Source organism: Poecilia reticulata, chromosome 7, assembly GCF_904066995.2.
Source record: "Poecilia reticulata chromosome 7, P_reticulata-male-v2, whole genome shotgun sequence".
Classification (NCBI taxonomy): domain Eukaryota; kingdom Metazoa; phylum Chordata; class Actinopteri; order Cyprinodontiformes; family Poeciliidae; genus Poecilia; species Poecilia reticulata.
Window position 1 is genome coordinate 951,654 of NC_088836.1, and position 17,783 is coordinate 969,436.

Sequence of the window (17,783 nt, forward strand, 5' to 3'; positions counted from 1 at the left end):
ATAGGTGTACCTTATAATGTGGCCAGACTTTGGACTGTTACCATAAATGTTACTTGACGATAAATTGTCCCAGAAATTGCGATAAATGATAATGATAATGTTATTGGAAACCGTTTTCAAATCAAGGTAAAGGCATAATAATGGAAGCTTGTGCTCTCAAGCTTCAAGCTCTCACCGTCTAATAAACTAAATTTGTATAGAACAATATTGATCTGCTGTTAGTTTATATTGTGATTAATGTTATTGTGAAAGGGCCAGCTATAACACTTGACTTCCTGTAAAACTGTGGCTGGGAATCCTCTGGCTTCATTCTGCCATTGTCAGAGTGTGATTGAAAATGTAGAAAACATGTGTGGGGTGGCAGTGTGGGGAGGGGTGAGGGGGGATAGCTCCTGCTCTCTTCAGTCCAGATGTTGATGGACGTTGTTTGGATCGCCGTAAAGGGCGCTGGGATGGCGCCAAGGCTGCAGTTTGCATGCAGAGTGAAGATGTGGCACAGCTGCCATCTTGGATCTTAACAGGAATCTAGAAAAGAAACGCAGCCAGCTGTGTGCCTGCCAGGTGTGTGAACGCTTTGTGGGGGAAAAATGTTAATTCACTTCATCACTGTAGGGCACAGACCAAGTGACCCAAAAGTGTCAGAAATGGCTTTTTCACCTGACCGTATCCAGTGGAGGTGAGGATGTCATGGTGGTCTATAGGACAGGCTGGAGGTTTGGGAGCACGGAGAAAAAACAGAAACAGACGAGGCTTTGATAAGTCCCAGAACATCTGGTAACTACACATCCAGTGCCATGGGTGGGTTCAGCTGTGATAGGAGCCAAAATCCAGTCTGGTTTCTGATTCCTCTGTTGCCTGGCAATGGAGATGTGGGTTGTGTGTAATCTCTCACCTAGCATAGCGGCACAGGGAGCACCGCCGTCAGCGTGCTGTTTCCCTCCACCCAGCCCAGAGGAGATGGTGAGGAGCACAGAATCTGTTCATGTCTTCCCTGGGAAGCGGTTGCACCTCAGGTTTCTGCTGTCGGCTCTGCGTGTGAATTAGTATTTTGCTCCGCCCATTTCCACACCGCAGCGCCGGCCGCTTTCCCTACCTGCTGTTTCCCCACACCACTTCCAGATGCGCGGCGCCGTGGTGCACTAATGCTCAACAAGCTGCTCTGAGGTCTAGCACAGAGCCAAAGGGCCTAAACACCCACAGATATTGAACCTCTTACATCGCTTCATCGTGTCACTGGAATCACTGGTGTAAAATTAAATGTTAAAATGTTGTAAGTAAAATGTTACAATATTAAAATGTTTGGACTGTAGAGAACTAGCCTCTGTAGTCCAAAAGCAGCCCGGGGAAGAGGGAACTGGAAACCTCAGAGTACAACCTAAATTCAAAATGCAGCTCTCAAATTATAATTTAATCAATTTATTATAGATAAATTTATTTTAAAATTGACTTGGTCGTATGTGAAGGTATTATTGCCCCACCTTGTTATATCAAGAAAGAATTGAGACCAACCACATTTCATTTTATTAATTACTCCCAGGTAGGGCTGGACAATAAGTCAATAACAATATATAGGTGATCAATATTAATAGATAATACGTTTGATAGAGTGTTCCCACCATTCTGGGAGATGTAGGCAGAGAAAAAGCCTTTAGCTGGTCAACCTCATGGCTGGCTAAAAAAGATTGGTAGCATCAAATTATTCACTCTGCTTGCCTAGCAACAACCTGCTGAGTAACTTGCGCAGCAGCAGTTTCATGTTTTCACACCGAGCCTCATAACTGATTAGAAATCAACAACAATGATGTGGAGTGAAAACTGAATAAAACAGGAAATTTCATCCAGATATTTAAAACAAAAACTAATCAACAATTATCGACTGATATGAGGTGCTTATATCGTGATACATTTACAGTCTCTTTGCAGCACATCCTGCCTTGATCAGAATCCAAAAGCAGATGAGAAACAAAGTCACAGGCATCCATCAGTCTGAAGAGCTTACAGTCAGAAAAACACAGAATCTTGAAGTGGCCTATCTACAAAAAAAATCCAAAAGCGCATTGAAGAAGTTGAACAAAAACTTAAAATCCTGCAGATCTTCAGTTAAATAATCAAAAAATCCTCAGTGGAAGCTGAATTAAATTAATTCTGCCAACAAGAAAAAATTCCATCACAGTGACATAAAAATCTTATTATGTTATGTTATGGCAAACAATTGTTTAAGTTGAAATGATACAAATGATGTTTTCTTGTCAAATTAAAATACAAATCCAGTGGTATGCATATTTAATTGCACAGAAATCCTGTAAAATTGAGTAGCAGCCACAGCGGCAGCCTCCAGTGGGGAGGCATTTGCACCGATGAGCAAATCACTGCTGGAAGGAGACGATCAGTGGGTTGCCATCGGACCCGCCTCTCCCATCTGTCGATGTCACCTGTAGGTTTGCGGAGCACTGGCAGGAGCGGCGGACATATGCTGCTTACAGCCCTCATGTTGCGTGTTAGTGAGGGCTCTGCTGATTCCTCCATTCTTCCTTCATGTTGGGAGTTTATCTCGCGTTGTTCAAACCCTTTTTCTGTTCTGGCTTTTCACCTGCTACTGCTACTTTTTTAGCCCTTTTTGTTGTCTGATTTAAACCGTCTAGAGGTTGTCCAACTTTCCTTTGTGGGTTTCCTTGTCTCCTGACTTTGTGAAAATCTTAATAATCACCTTTCAGTAATAATATGGTAGAAAGCATGCTGAACACAGTGGTTCTGTTTCCTTCTCTCCGCCCTCTAACATTACCATCCATTGTTCTTCCCAGAGGATGCAAAGCAGCAGAAACAGCTAAATGGGCTGGTAAATCTGATGTATCTGCTGAGACTTCTGGGATCTTTCAAACATGTGCTTATCTCTGCTTATCCCACATCATGAAGTTTGCTGCTGATATCCCACAAACATTTTTCTCTGGATCCATGCAGCCCCTCGACACTGAGCTTGGCACCTGACTGACAGGTGTAGCCGAGGGGAATGGCACGCCATGCCATCTTTCTTGGCGAGAGCATCAACGCTCTTTGAACCTCACTCTCTCCCAGCAGCAGTTATCTGTGCAGCTCTTAAAGCCGTCTCTCTGAGGCATTCTGCTGTCTCTGTAGGTATCACATTTCACACCTTGGTAAATAATTGCCGATCAACTCTGTGATTATAGCGCTGTAATTAAGTCTTACACATACTGTAGTGTTAGGCGAATCTTAATGAGGTGGAAATCTACGGAGCTGGTTTTCTCGCATCCTCTCGCTTCTACTCTCCCTCTACTCTCCCGGGATGTGAAATAGAAAAATGACAACGTTGTCGCTCCTTTCCTGAGCACGGCGTCCGCCCGCTCATCACCTTCAGGAGTTTTTGTTCTATTTATCATTCTTTCATCACAGACAGTTTGTCCTTTTGCACCGGAGCTTTTTTGCATTGGTAATGATGGTCTCTTTACACAAAGGTTCTCCTCTTCCTCCTCATATGGAGTTGTATTTTTTTTGTTTTTTTCTTTTTAAGCGTTGCATACGTGTTTGTTTGTGTGCATGTGTTGACAGCGGCGCGTTGGCAGTGCCGTTGATGGCGGCTCGAGCTCTCTGTGAGCAGCAGCCTACCATCTTTGAAGTCAGAGCAAAGCTGGCTTTTTTGCCCCATTTCCATCAATCATTCATCACCGGAGGCACTGGCTGTTGGTGATTAAAGCTTTGCTACTGCAGGGCAGCATTTGAATTTGGATATTTAATTCATAGGCTTTCACACGATGCTGCATGTAGGTCTTCTGCCTACCTACACAAGCATAAATACAGGAATAGCATATTTGAGAGCTGGAGAAACTAAACTCATGTAGTTCAGTCTGTATCCCTCAGATGTGTGTTGCCTTGCAAACATCCTGGATTTTTTTCACATTTTATCACAACTACAAAATATAATGTATTACCTTAAGACTATGCACTAACACATAATGATCAACAAAAAGTATGGGTGGAAAGCAGTGGTGGGCACACACTTAGATAATTTTTTTGTTGAGCATGTTTGCTAACTTTGAAAACATTTAGCTTCCCCTAAATTATTATTTCCGGAAGAAATCAGAAGCTAATTTATTTAGCTGTTTTATAAACTTTCACTTGAATAAACTTTGATTTGTGGAGGTTTTGGGTGTTAACATGGTTGAATTTAGCTCTATGGTGTATCAGCAGTAGCTTACTGCTTATGTGGTAATAGCTTAGCTAATTTTCATTTAGCATTCTAGCTAACTTTGAAAAAATTTAGCACACGTAGCTTTGCATAAATACAATTTCTAGGATAAAGCCTAAGCTCTAATCTAGTTTTTTAAACTTTAGCACAACTAATGTCTCAGCTAGCAGTGCTGACCACTGATGGTGTCACCCTGGATAACCTTTACCTTGGTAAAACATGGCAGAATTATTCTGTGGGGATAGTTTTCTGCTGCAAGGAAAGTTAATTGAAAAAAACTCCAGGTGTTGCAAGACTGAGCTGAGAGGTAAACATTCATCTATTGTTGCGAGGTGTGTGTGTGTGTGTGTGGGGGTGTGTGTGTGTGTGTGGGGGTGTGCGTGCGTGCGTGCGTGCGTGCGTGTGTGTGTGTTTGCAGGGGGGTGTGCGTGCGTGCGTGTGTTTGCATGCGTGCGCGTGTGGTTTTATTGGTAAGCCTCGCTAGAAGACCTTCATCCGGTCTCTTTAAGGTTTTATTAAAAGTGAAGCAAAATCAAACATTTCCATCTTTGCTCAGCCATTCATCCATTCCTTGCTTCTTCCCCTTCCCTTCACCAGAAAGCATCTCTGACCCGGCAGACCGACCCACCCCCAACCCTCTGACCACCACCCCCAGCCCAGCCTCAGCGGCCGTCATCACTACCACCCCTGACCCCTCCATCTCTAACATGGTGTATGCCATCCCGCCTCCAATGACGGCCCAGCCGGCGTCCATCGAGCTGCCCGACACCACCGCCGTCCTTTCCACCTCCACCCCCGGTCGCGTTCCATCCAATCGCATCCAGCCATCCACCGCCGCCACCTCGGGCCCCCTGGAGGGCTCGGGCAGCGGCGACCCGAGCGGTGACGAAGAAGAAGAGGAGGACGGACGGAATGAGGATGTTGGTAGTGGCGTCCAGTCGGAGGCCAGTGGTTCAGACGATTCTGGCGGTAAATCACTGCTTTTCACTTCATTCTCCATAATCATGTTAAGTAGGAGTTTGGGTTTATCTGCATTGTTTGAAAAAATTCAGAATCAATCATTAGCTGACATCATAACTCATTCATACCAACATCTGTTAATTAGAAACTAAAAATAGGAAGCAAGGCTTGTGTAATTGTATGCAGATTGATTTTGCTGGACAAAAAACTTCAAAGCCAGATGAGGAGAAGAAATCTTCACATTGCTGTTACTGTTTTTTCTTTTTCACTTGCAAAAGACCTATATCTCCATTTCAGACAGAAACACAAAGTATTTGTATGGTTCACTGTAGCTCCATCACCTGCTGTCTGTTTCTCCTCTTCCCCCCCGTCAGCAGCTTCACAGAGTAAAACCAGGCTCTGTAAAATACACTTCCAGCACCACAGATAGAAGAGACCTCTGGGCCGAGTCTGTGGATCTCTGGAGCCTGACCCGACAGACTGATGCCACTCCAAGGTCCAGCTGCGAGTGCTTGCAGCGCCATTGCTCCTTGTCACATGACTAGTCAGGAGTCTTTGCACCTCCTGACTGTAACATCCAGCTGCTGCTTTTCCAGCCCAGGCTTTCCAATTAGGCCTTCTTTCTTCTTTTATTCTTTCCTGATGTTGGGTCTCATCCATCCATCAGCATGGCTTGGCGGCTTGCAGCGACAGTATAGGCCTGATGGAGCGGCGCTGTGCTTCCTCTATGCCTGTTGACCAGAGGCTGAGCGGAGAGCAGGGAGCCGCTGTGAGGCCCAGCGTGTGTTCAGTGGCTCTGCAGCTCAGGCTATACGTTAGAATATCATGCAAAGCTGGATACTTCACCAAGTGAAATATTTTATAGATTAATTCCACACAGATGGATGTTTGATAATTTATGTTTATGTTAATTATGATGATTTTCCACTTACAGATCATGAAAAAATGACTTTTACATTCAGAATATCACATCAAACTATTTAAAAAGCATTTAATTCAGAAATACGGTCTCAATGAAAAGTATGTTCAACACCTGCTTAAAGGTTGTTATTTTCAAAAGTACTTTTAATCTGACCAACGGGCCTCACCTGAAAGCATATTTTAATTTATTTCATCTGACCATATGCATATATATTTATAGTGCCTTGCAAAAGTAATCATACTTGTTGAAGTTTTTAAATTTTACAACTTCAAACTGCATGGGGATTTTTCTATTTCTGTGATGTAGAAAACTCCAAATAACTGAAGTGAAAGGAACATTTGAAAATAGAATCTGCTGTAACTGTTTTAGTGTGAGGCTGTATGTTTCCATCATTCTGTGCATCTAGAGACTGAAACATCAACCTAGTTCATCAGACTGTGACCTGTGACCTTTTAGTGGCTCCTAATAACTTTTTTCAGTGATCTAACAGAACTGAGCAGAGCTTTTTTATTATATAAAGTAAAAAATAGGCTTTCATCTATTTTTATGCTGCAGATTTTAACAACAGAATGAAACAATGGCATCTGGAGTTTTATTTTGTTGTTTTGATTTATTTTGTGCCTTCAGGTTGAAACTAATACGCTTTTATATATGTATTTTATATATATATATTATTTTTTTATTTTTTTACTACCAACTGAGCAGTCCAAAACCAAACTATAAAGAAGAAATAGACATTTTTATGACTTTCTTTAAACAATAGTTTTTCTTGTCCTGGTTCCCTCATGTTTGTTGACCAGAGCTGAGGATTTCCCCCCTGACTCCTGACCTTTCTGCTGTGCTCCGTCATGACGCTGTTTATTCTCTGACCAACATCTGACAGGTGACAGGTGACAGGTCACTTCTCAAGACAGAAACTAAATATTGTTAAAGGTGCAGTATTATGTTTTTCAGCCACATAGGATCATTTTAGAGCACAATCTAAAATTGTTGTTGTTATGAAAAGGCTATATCAAATATGACTTAAAAGAAATTTTACTTTGTAATTTAATGCCTTGAAATTGGACCTCTGTCTCTTTAAGACACTCCTGCCCTTTCTGAAGCTCCGCCTTCAGACAGTCATCCCAACATGGCTCTACTAACCCTTTAATTTTAACCAGTGTTTCTCAGCTCCTATACCGAGCTCAGCAGATGTTTGCTAATTGCTGCTGGCTAGTCTGAAGGAGCTGAGTGGGGGAGCTGCTCCTTGAGGTGGAGCTAGGTCCACCCAGGCGTTTTGCACAGCTGAATGGTTGTCATGGAGATTAAAGGATTTCTCAGACATGCATGAAAGAATCAAAACAAAACTCCAGGTTTGTTTCTGATGAGGAAATAATATCATAACATGATGTAAAGCTCTAAAATGTCAAGATAACATGATACCGTCCCTTTAAGAGATATCAGAATAAAAGTCCAGATGTATCCCCAAACCTCCTATCTGTTAAAAAAGAAAGTCATCCATTATTTTCCTTCCACTTCATAATTATGTGCATAATTGTGTTGCTCTGTTGCATAAAATTCCAGTAAATTATGTCAGTTATAATGAGACAAATTGAGATAAATTTGAAAAGTTCAGTTTGTCTGAATACTTTTTGAAGGTATTGTCTGTTAGTGTGAACAAATGTGATTTTAACACAGATGCTAACAGGTAGAAAAGTCGGGTCTCTTGTGTTTTGTCCTGTTTATTTTTCTGTCTCTGATTCTTGTCTTGTTCAATTTGCACATATGTGAATTTAAAGTCAGTCAGAAATGTGTTTGTTTTTGTTTTTTTTCTGACTCCTGTCTGTCTGTATCTGTGTGTTCACGTCCAGCTCTGCTCCTGCAGGACTCAGAGTGGTCTTGCTCTCCTGCTCTGTTTCTCCTCTTCTTCATGCTCTGTAAATCTGCAGATCGCATTCCAACATGCGCCCAATAACCCTTCTTCCTCCCTCTCACGTCCCTTGACCGTGAGACTTTGAGTAGGACGTCCCTGCCCCTTGATGTCTTTACGGCTTGTTTAGCTGCGAGCCTTTTCTGCCTGCGATCATTTCTAATCCCTGCGAGGCCGTAAACTGCTCTGCTTCGGCCAAGACCGGGTCATGCGCTGCCAACGAGAAAGTGTACGGCCTCTCAGTCCTGGGGTAGAGAAAGTCTGACCGCTTTTATGTCCTTAATGTCTCCTGATTGCCAGATATACAGTGGCAGTAGCAGTAACAGGACACTGTAGGGTTTTTTCTTCTTTTTGATTTTTCTGGGACGCCTTGAGGGGAACTGCCAGCCAGTCAGCACTTATCACACTCCCCTATCATTTAAAGCGCTCTGTGTGTGACATGACTGGCAACAGTGCCCATTAAGGGTTTTCTGCCTGACAAAATGAGTTCCAGCTGTAAAATCAGAACCCATGAAATGCCATATAATTACCCCTGACAGATGCCTCTTTCAGCGCTCAATCATTGGTCAGCAGATAGAGGGGAAAAAAGGCACAATCACCTGGGGAACTCAGCAAAACAAAAACAGCACACATCTTTTAGGTTCTAGTTTTAAGCTTCTTGGAAAAAGAATGATTTATATTCATGATTTTTTGCTAAAGTTAAATGAATTTTTTATTAGGACTTTGTGTCAACTGCAGGTTCGCCGGTGGCAGGTTCTGCTGCTGCCACTGCCGAGGAGAGGTCCTCCTGTGACAACACAGAGTTTGGCTGCTGTCCCGACGGAAAGACCCCGTCCAGCACCCCAGAGGGCGCCAACTGCCCCCGTAAGTCGACATACAGCGCCCTGAAGAAGAGCACTTCTTCTAACCTCAGACCTACTGTCTGTCTCTGCTCTGTTTTAACTGTTTTTATTGAAGCATCTCAACAGATTAGAAGATAGTTGAAAAATCAATTTCTGTAAGTTTGTTCAGGAACTGTAGCTTCCATTACACACAGTCATTAAACACAGATTCATTTAATTCATCCATGTATTCCTGTTGACCTCAAAAACCCAAATTCACCAAGCAAATGCCTGGAGGAACGACTGAGCTCATCAGGTCAAACACTTCAGGTGCGAAGGTTGAGTTTGTGTGAAGGCAGACCATCAAAAAGAGCAGGATCTGCTTAAAGAGACAGACGCACAATTTCAAGTTGTCAATTTGCTAAATCAGATTATGTTTGATATATGCAGCATTTTTATAACGATTGTGCTATAAAATGGAACTATTTGGAAAACATATATGATTCTGCCCCTTTATTGAACTTTGCTTCACATCCCTTGCCTTGCTTTTCCTTTCACTCAACTTTTCGTTATTTTTACATACAGAAGTCTGTGAACAGCAAACGTCTTAAACAATTAGCTTTGTTGTCTTCTCCTCCTTGTGGAGGACCAGCAGTCTTCTCCATGATTGTGAGGCTGAAACTCAATGTTTCTCTGATAAAATCATTTTTTCTTTTAATCAGTAATATGCAAGATTTAAATTTTCTGATAAATTGAATATCGTCATGTGTGGAATGAATCTGTTTTAAACTGAATCACTGAGACAGTTTAGTGGTATTGTAATGAAGTGAGATGTTCTTGAACATGCCTTTGGTTCATAGTTCATGTCTGCTGCAGCTGACTGACATTTAAATGATTTAATCAGATTAAAGGTGATTGTTGCCCCTCTCTAACTCCATGCTACATGAGTGCTGCTGAGTGTTGCTTATTTTTCCACAGCTGATGATGAATTGACCAAACACTGATGAATGTTGAGCATGTGTGTGTAGCCTGACCTTCAGTTTACGATGCTCCAAATAAATTAGAAAAACTGCCTGGCGTTAAGAGAAGAGCGTATGATCAATAAAGTGAAGCAAACCACATCAAGGGCAAACCTGGCTCAATGCTGGCTGGGTCTGGGGAATTCCTGCGACCTCCAGGAGGGGGAGACAGTCTGTGGGTTAGCAGAGGTCCTTCTTATATTTTGTTTTTATAAAAACAAACATTTTGCATGTTGAGTGAAGGGATTTTTTTTTTTGCCACTCCATCTGCTTCTAACAGAGAGAACAGGTGGTCTGTTTTGACTCTGCACATTTTAAATCATCTGATTTCTATACATTAAATTCTAATTGACAGCTGGTTGGAGATGTTGTTGGTCTTAATGAAGCTTGGTTTGTTATAAACATGTTTACATCTGCCCATCATATTTTCATTTTCAGTGATGCATTTCAGTGGCTTTGATTTCCTGGTGATGATTTAACAGATAGTTTTAATGAGTTGTACCAGTTTGAATTTACAGCAGATTTGAGGGATAGTTCTGTCTCATTGTTGAATTCATTTAAATTGGTTGGTTTTCATTCATATGTTGAACATGTTTCCAGTCAGCACGTTGAACAGGCCAGAGCAGAAGCCCCATGTTAACCTGCTGGTTTGTCTGTTTGGGATCATCGTCCTGCTGGAACAACCGGCAGTATCAAACACACAACCCTAACCTTCCCTCTCTGAGAGGGCTTATTCAGATTAATTATGATTAATCGATTATTGAAATAATTGTCTACTAATTTAGTAACCAATGAACCATTATCTGGACTATACAAACTAAGAGAATTTTGCTGAAAGAACAATACATCCTCAGCAGTGATTCAGTCAAAACTGTCAAGAGTTCTACCCATAACTCTTTTAGTGGCAAAGTTTATCTTCACCTGGTTCAAATTATGTAAAAAAAAAAAAAAACTCCTATTAAGCACCTTTTGCTATCCAATTATTAACCAGTTAATCCAAAGAGTAGATCATGTCTCCACTACACTGATGTTAAGCCAAGCAGAAAGCTGAACTCTTGACATGTTGATGTTAAAAGTATTTTTTCGCTGCAGATGCTTCCTTTGCTATAAATGATTGAGCATTCACTAAAGAACGTAACAAAAGGTTAATTATCATATTTAATAAAGGAAGGGACATGAGCTTGTAATTTTATATGCTGAACTTTTGCCGGTCGCTGAGATGCAGAAGGTCAAGTGGTCGTCGATCCAGATGATATGAATGGAGGGGGATCGACGTTGAGCTCTTAACTCTCTGCCTGTTTGGATGAGAGGAAATCCACAGTAAACACGATCTTCTGCACCTAGAGAAAAACAGCTATTCAAATCTCTGTCGTAGGGCCTAAATGATAGTAAAATTCCATGCACATCATGAAATCAGACAAATGTTACATTTTGGTTCCACTTTATTTAATCCGGTCCTGTGTTTTGGCTTCCATGTGTTTCTGCTTTGCCTTTCATTCAGCTCTTCTTCATCCCTCGGTACTCATAGATACTTTACCTTCACCATCGGCTCCCTGAACCGCCTCTCACTCTTTCAGCCTCAGCCGAGTCAATCTCAAACCACTCTTGCATCAGCTCATTTCTCTTTGGAGTTGAGCGCAGGGAGAGCCAAGAGACTACCAGAGGGCGAGCAGCACCGTTGTACCAATCAGTGCTTTCTGCCACAGCCCATTCATGAAGATAAAGGGTTTCTTTTTCCCCACTCGGCTGGAGAGGCTTGACTCCCTCCAGCTCCCCGCCTCAGTCTGTCCCCAGTGCTGGGTTATTTGACGGATTGTGAAAAGAGGGATTCTCTTGGCTCCCCGGGGAGCTCTAGGTCATGACTTGCAAGAGTCGAGGCCACAAATTAAGAGTGAGGAGTTGCATTTCTGGCGCTCTGAAGGTCCGAGAGCCTCCCAGTATTATATTTATAGCCTCGACATGATCTCAAGACGTGAACTTCCATGTTTGTTTTAGCCACAGAATTTATAGCTAAACAAATGCGAGGGAGGAATTCAGTGACCTTTGACTTTGAGTGAAAGCAGGTTTTAGCTGAAAGATAAACATTGCAACAAATCATCCCAAAGCTTGTAAATATTTATCTCGGCAAACAAAAGACAGTGCAGCGGCGATCAATACTTCATTCAGTTCAAGTGTTCCCAATAAATTCAGGCTGAGCGATTGATTGATCAATACGCCTGGATCTTTTTCCCCTGTAAGACGGCCTTGGGTTATCTTCCCCTCATTAGTAATGAAATGACACATCCCTCAATGCTTCGGCTGCCGTCTCATCAAGCAGTCTAGTTTATTGATATCTCTGCTACCGTGACAGAAGAAGAAGGACTAATTATTTATTGTTCCACATTTTATTGAGGCATTAAATGCTGAAGTTAACACTGAGAGTCTCGTTTTGGGCATTCGCCGACCTTGGAGAGTGTAAACTGTGGAAATCTTTCCCCCATTTTGTCTCCTTACAGCCACAAGCTTGAATGATTTTATTACAGTTTTATGTGAACAAAGTCTGGAACGGTTGTGAAGAGAAAAGGAAAAGTTTGAATCTTTTGAGGCTTTCCACATCTACAGAGTAAAATGATTGCAGAATAAGTCAACCTTAGTCAGCCAGTTAAAGTTTTGCAATAGATTTTTGGGGCATTTTCACATTTGATAGTTTGGTAATCCCTGTTGGATTGGGGTGGAAACTGCAACATTTGTTACATTTCAGCTGGTGTGGTTCACTTTCACACTGCACCATATCAAACATCCAAACTAATTAAAAAACATGTTCCCCTCCTCGCCTGTGGGGGCGCTGCACCAAGAACTACTCAAAGAAACGACACAAAAGCCTCTAAAGAAAATGAGCAACAAATATGGAGTGGTGTCAGATTTTAGCTGTGGTAGGATTTCTATTTTGTCTTGTCTTGAGAAAGACCTCGCTGCAGCAAACAGAAAGGGGCGGGACGGACCACTGTCAGCCTCTTACCTTATTTGGAAATGGGGCCATTGCACTCCGGAAGTGAAGGGGGCGCTATTTCCTATATTACCCGCGGTCTCCCGTTTTAATTTTCTTTTGAAATCTGTGATATAGCTTCATCTGTAGGAAGGAGTTTCTCTCTCAGCATGTATTTCAACTTCTCTCTTTTATTTACTTCAGCGCAGCTTTTAACAATTTCCGTAGCTTTCGGTGTACTTCTAAATCTTCTCCTTTTGCACATCTTTTCTGGCCTGCTACTGTCTCTAGTGGCGTGGTGGTGATAGCACAACTAATATAAATACATTACTAAGTCAGAATACCAGTCTTTATTATTTATTATTCATTCTCGCATAACTGGAACCGCAAAAGATAAAGTCCCTCACAAAACACCATACCTTTTAATTTTCTTAAGGAAGTAGAGCTAATTAAATGACATAAACAAGACCTGAAAGTGGTTCCAGTTTCACTCGATGGCCAACCTGTTAAATACCTTGGATCATTCCACGACATTCAGCTCAACTTTGCTGAAAACACTGGCTACATTTTTTAAGAAACGTCACTCTATCTTTTAAAAAGACCCAGTGATCTTGGGGTGACCTAACAAGTGCAACTCGTCCAAAACCTCTAGTTAGTTAGAGGTAACATTGGCTAACATTACCTCTAGTTAAGTAATGTTAACATTTTAAAAATGAGTTAAAATGTTAAAACTTAAAAATTTAACTTAAGTTTTAAGTCATCTCAAGTTTTAACTGTTGAGGACTTTAGCTTTTCATCTCCTCGGCTGTTTTGGTCACATGAGCTGCAGACCAACAGACAAACTTTTAAGAATACTTGGACTAGCAGGAAAAATAGTAGGTAAATAGTAGTGAAACCAAAAACAACTCTGTCTAAACTGTTTAGAGCATCCATCCTCTTTATTTATCAGTTTGAGCTCATGAAGGCGTTACTGTGTTCCTCTGGTAACTATAGAACATCTATTAGACCTCATTCACTGAATGTGCAATAATTTTTCTTAGCCAAATTATGATAACATTTACCTATAGCATGCTAAGTGTTTTACTTGATGCACAAATTGTTGATATTATGAATCTATTAATTAGTTTTATTTTATTGTTTTAGAGTCAAAGAAAAATTTCCACCTTGGAAGACTAAATAATTTTGTCATATTTTCTTCCTATATATAGGACTCTACCAACAAAACAAAAATGTGGATTATTGCTTAACAATCCTGGTTATTCCTCTGTGAACCTAATTAATTTGTTTGTTATTGACTTTTGCTCAATTAAATTTCTTATGTATACATTGTATATGGTATTTTTTATTGTTGTTGATAATGTTGTTTTTCATGTGTTATATCTTCCTCCTAAAAGTGATGGAGATATTATTTATAATGTATAAAGGTGTTATTTATGTCACCTAATTAGCTCTACATCCTGAAGAAAAATATGGTATTTTAGAAGATAATTTATCTTTCATGTTGCCAGTAATGGCGAAATTAATAGTAAATAATAAAGATTTTGTGGTATTCTCGTTTAGTGACATAATTATTTTAGTTGCGTTACCACCCCCACGCCACTAGAGGCAGTAGCAGGCCCGAAAAGATGCGACTGAGAAGCAGATTTAGAAGTACTACGGAAATTGTTAAAAGCTGTGAGCTGCGCTGAAGTAAATAAAAAATAGAAGTTGAAATACATGCTGAGAGTGAAATTCCTTCCTACAGATGAAGCTATATCACAGATTTCAAAAGAAAATTTAAACGGGAGACCGCGGATAAGATAGGAAATAGCGCCCCCTTCACTTCCGGAGTGCAATGGTCCCATTTCCAAATAAGGTAAGAGACTGACAATGGTCCGTTCCCGCCCCTTTCTGTTTGCTGCAGCGAGGTGTACTTGTTTTTCTTTGGGAAAGACAACGAGCCATTTTTCCCCCTTACACTAGACTCACGCTTGTTTTGATTGCATTTACCCAGAATGCCTTGCAGTATGGTCCTGCTTTTTAGAGCGGCCTCATGTCGGCAAACATTAGAACATTTTCATATTAATTTGAAGAGTAGCTGCGTATTCCTTTGTGGGATGTTAGACGCTTCTCTCTGCTGATTGGGCTTCATGACGCTGTTTGTTCATTAACAACATTAACAGAACAGCTGAATTTATACCGATACCAAGATACTCTTTATTTGGTTCCTCTACCGGCAGTTTGGTTCGCTGTACTCTGTTAAAGGGTGTCAGACTAATTTTCATATTTATTTTTCTATCTGTAAAAGACTGGAAAACCCATATATTACGTTTATTCCACTTAACACTTACCCAATAAAATACATTGAAATACATTATAATATGACAAAAAGTGGGAAAAGTTTCTGAGCTGTGTAGTTTGGTTTTTATTAGTCTGTTTTATATGGACGTAAGAGACAATTTTCATTTCTGTTGCATTATTTGACCCTAAACTCTACTGCAGCATGCTAAACCCGTCCGAACGCCATGTGGCAGATCCATTACCTTTTACAGTTCACTACAATCTGATAGGCGAACAGAACCGCCCCTCCTTTGATCCCTCTCTTCTTTATACATCTCTCTCTTTACGTCCTTTATGGAAGCGGCCTGGAAAATCGCCCCTCTATTCGTCTTCTTCCCAGATTAAATGTCCGATGCGACTCGCCGTTCCCTCGCTTTCTTTGCCGTCTCCCGGCCAGCCGAACCGCAGCCATTTGCCTCCGCTTTATGGCCGCCGTCACATTTTGGATCGATGCGCGCTGCCTGCGGACGAGCCGTAAGCCGCCGGGCTGCGCGTCCCTTCTCGTTGCGGTTTATACCAGACTGTGTCAGCCGTCGGTCTGCCGGCATTAAGGAGACAATTACGGTTATCTCTCATGATAATCATACAAGTGCTCTTCCCCGTACTCGGGGCCGTTGCTCAGGCAGGGGCAGCGATGAATGATTTGGGCAATTTGTTCTGCTGATTACAAGCGGCATGGAGCCACGGCACCGCCACCTCTCGCGCTACTCTTCACCCGATATACACACGCACACTCTTGCTTTATTTCAAGTCCCCTTCTCGCGACGCTAGCATGAAGAATGCATATAAAAAGTTGATATATGTTGGACAACACAGCACTCCCAGGTTGAGGCTCTCTTTATGGGAGAATGGCCTATTCAAAGCACCTTCGGGCAATTTTCTCCTCGCCATGTCTACCTGCTGTGTGTGTTTACAGGGTCAGCCCAAAAGCCTTTTTGGGGCCTAAGCATGCTTAGGGGGCCCAAATGAAATTCTGCAGAATTTAGCAGCCCAGAGCAGCATGTCAAAACCAGATCCTTCATCATACCTAAGCTACTCTGTGTGTGTAACATACCTGCTATCAGACATGAACACGTAGACGCCTCATAAAGCGGGTCGGCCCATTGCTGTGATACATAACAGCGTCCGCCATATTGAATGTGGCCTATAAGGTAATACAGGTAAATGGACCAAACTTCAGAAAGTGCCGTTCCACTAAGTATTTTAAGTTAATACCTGTCATTGACACATTTTCTCACACACATTAATATATTTGGCAATCAAAGAAATGACTAAAGACAGAGTTTCTAACTTTTGATGTGATTATTTAATTGATTTTGGGCATTTCTTGATAAAGAGCACAATGTTTTTGTTTGATAGAAATTATTCTGATAAATTTTATATTGACATTGATGAACAGACACACTTTTACAGTGTTTTATTAAATAATATATTTACAGAATTTCATAATTTAATGTACATTTAATGTTTCAAGACAAGAAAAATAATTTTCTTGTATTTATTTTTTTATACATTAAGAAATGACTTGATTCATAAATCAGTCATTGTCAAACATTAAACTACATATTTTTACTTTTTTCCAGAGAAAAAATATTTATTACTGTATGTCAACTCTGCTATTGACAGCAAAGAGTGAAAATAATTCTAATAGAATAAATTATTTTTATTTCAAGCTGTATTAATAAATTGATACTTAAGATTGAGATATTTAAAAATACACAAAAAGTGAAAGAATCAAACATTTATCTATTATACTGGGAACACTGGTCACAGGCTTCAGTCTGCTGGTCACACTGGGAGAACTCAATGACTTCTGAGACGTCCTGGTTCACAGGCTAAAGCCAAGAATAAAAGAGAAATGATCCAAGAGTGTAATAGAAAATACATATATGTTTCCTTCACATTCAGAAAAAGACATTTTCAGCATGTTGGGCTCTGACTCGTAGCATCTTTATAGCTAAATACCGACATGGTGAAGCTGAGCTGGAAACAGACTGAAGACCAGCAGCTCCAGCTCTGATCCTGACTGATCTTTCCTCACTAAATCCTCTGGTTTTTAATGAACTTCTCCTCTAACAGCGGTTTCTCATCAGCTCTCTCTCATTAGAAAACAGTATGAAAACATTAGCTGCTACGCTAACAATCAGCGGTTACTTCGGGCCAATTTAACTACATAGGAAATATTTCTCGGTTGTTTAGAAGCAAATTTCTGGCTGCAAAGTCAAGTAATTCTGATCTTTCATCCTTACCTGTGAAAGGTAATGAATCAATGAACCAATGAATCCAGTTTGTTTTGTAAAACGGTTGAAATAAGTCCACACAGCACAGGACTTGAGGAGCTCCGACCGCCCTGCTGCCACATAGAAGATGGCGACGCTGTTACGTACGACTCAGCGCTCCATGAGGGGTCTACGATGATGCTAATGCTAATGATAGCATTAGCATCATCTGTAGCATTACAGATGATGCTAATGCTATCATTAGCATTAGCATCATCTGTAATTAGCTTACATGGTACCTGTGTTATTATGGCTGTTGATTTTAACCTTACAAAAGTAGCAAACTAAGAAAATGAAATTTTGAACTGCAGAGTGGTATTTAAATGAGCATATTATTTTAATGATTTAAAAGTAACATCAGCTGATAAACACTGAATCTAAAGTAAAC

At 40.9% G+C, this 17,783-nt stretch overlaps 1 protein-coding gene across 12 annotated transcripts in view; it reads left to right on the forward strand.

Moving 5' to 3' along the window:
• Positions 1-17,783, forward strand: part of agrn (agrin) — a 464,513-nt gene that overhangs the window by 387,539 nt on the left and 59,191 nt on the right. For 11 of the 12 annotated variants that reach the window (XM_081608532.1, XM_081608541.1, XM_081608536.1 and 8 more), the window contains 2 exons: positions 4,799-5,170; positions 8,731-8,856. In XM_081608532.1, coding sequence (XP_081464658.1) covers positions 4,799-5,170; positions 8,731-8,856 — 498 coding nt within the window. The remainder of the gene's footprint in view (positions 1-4,798; positions 5,171-8,730; positions 8,857-17,783) is intronic. The other variant, XM_081608540.1, reaches the window with a different exon arrangement.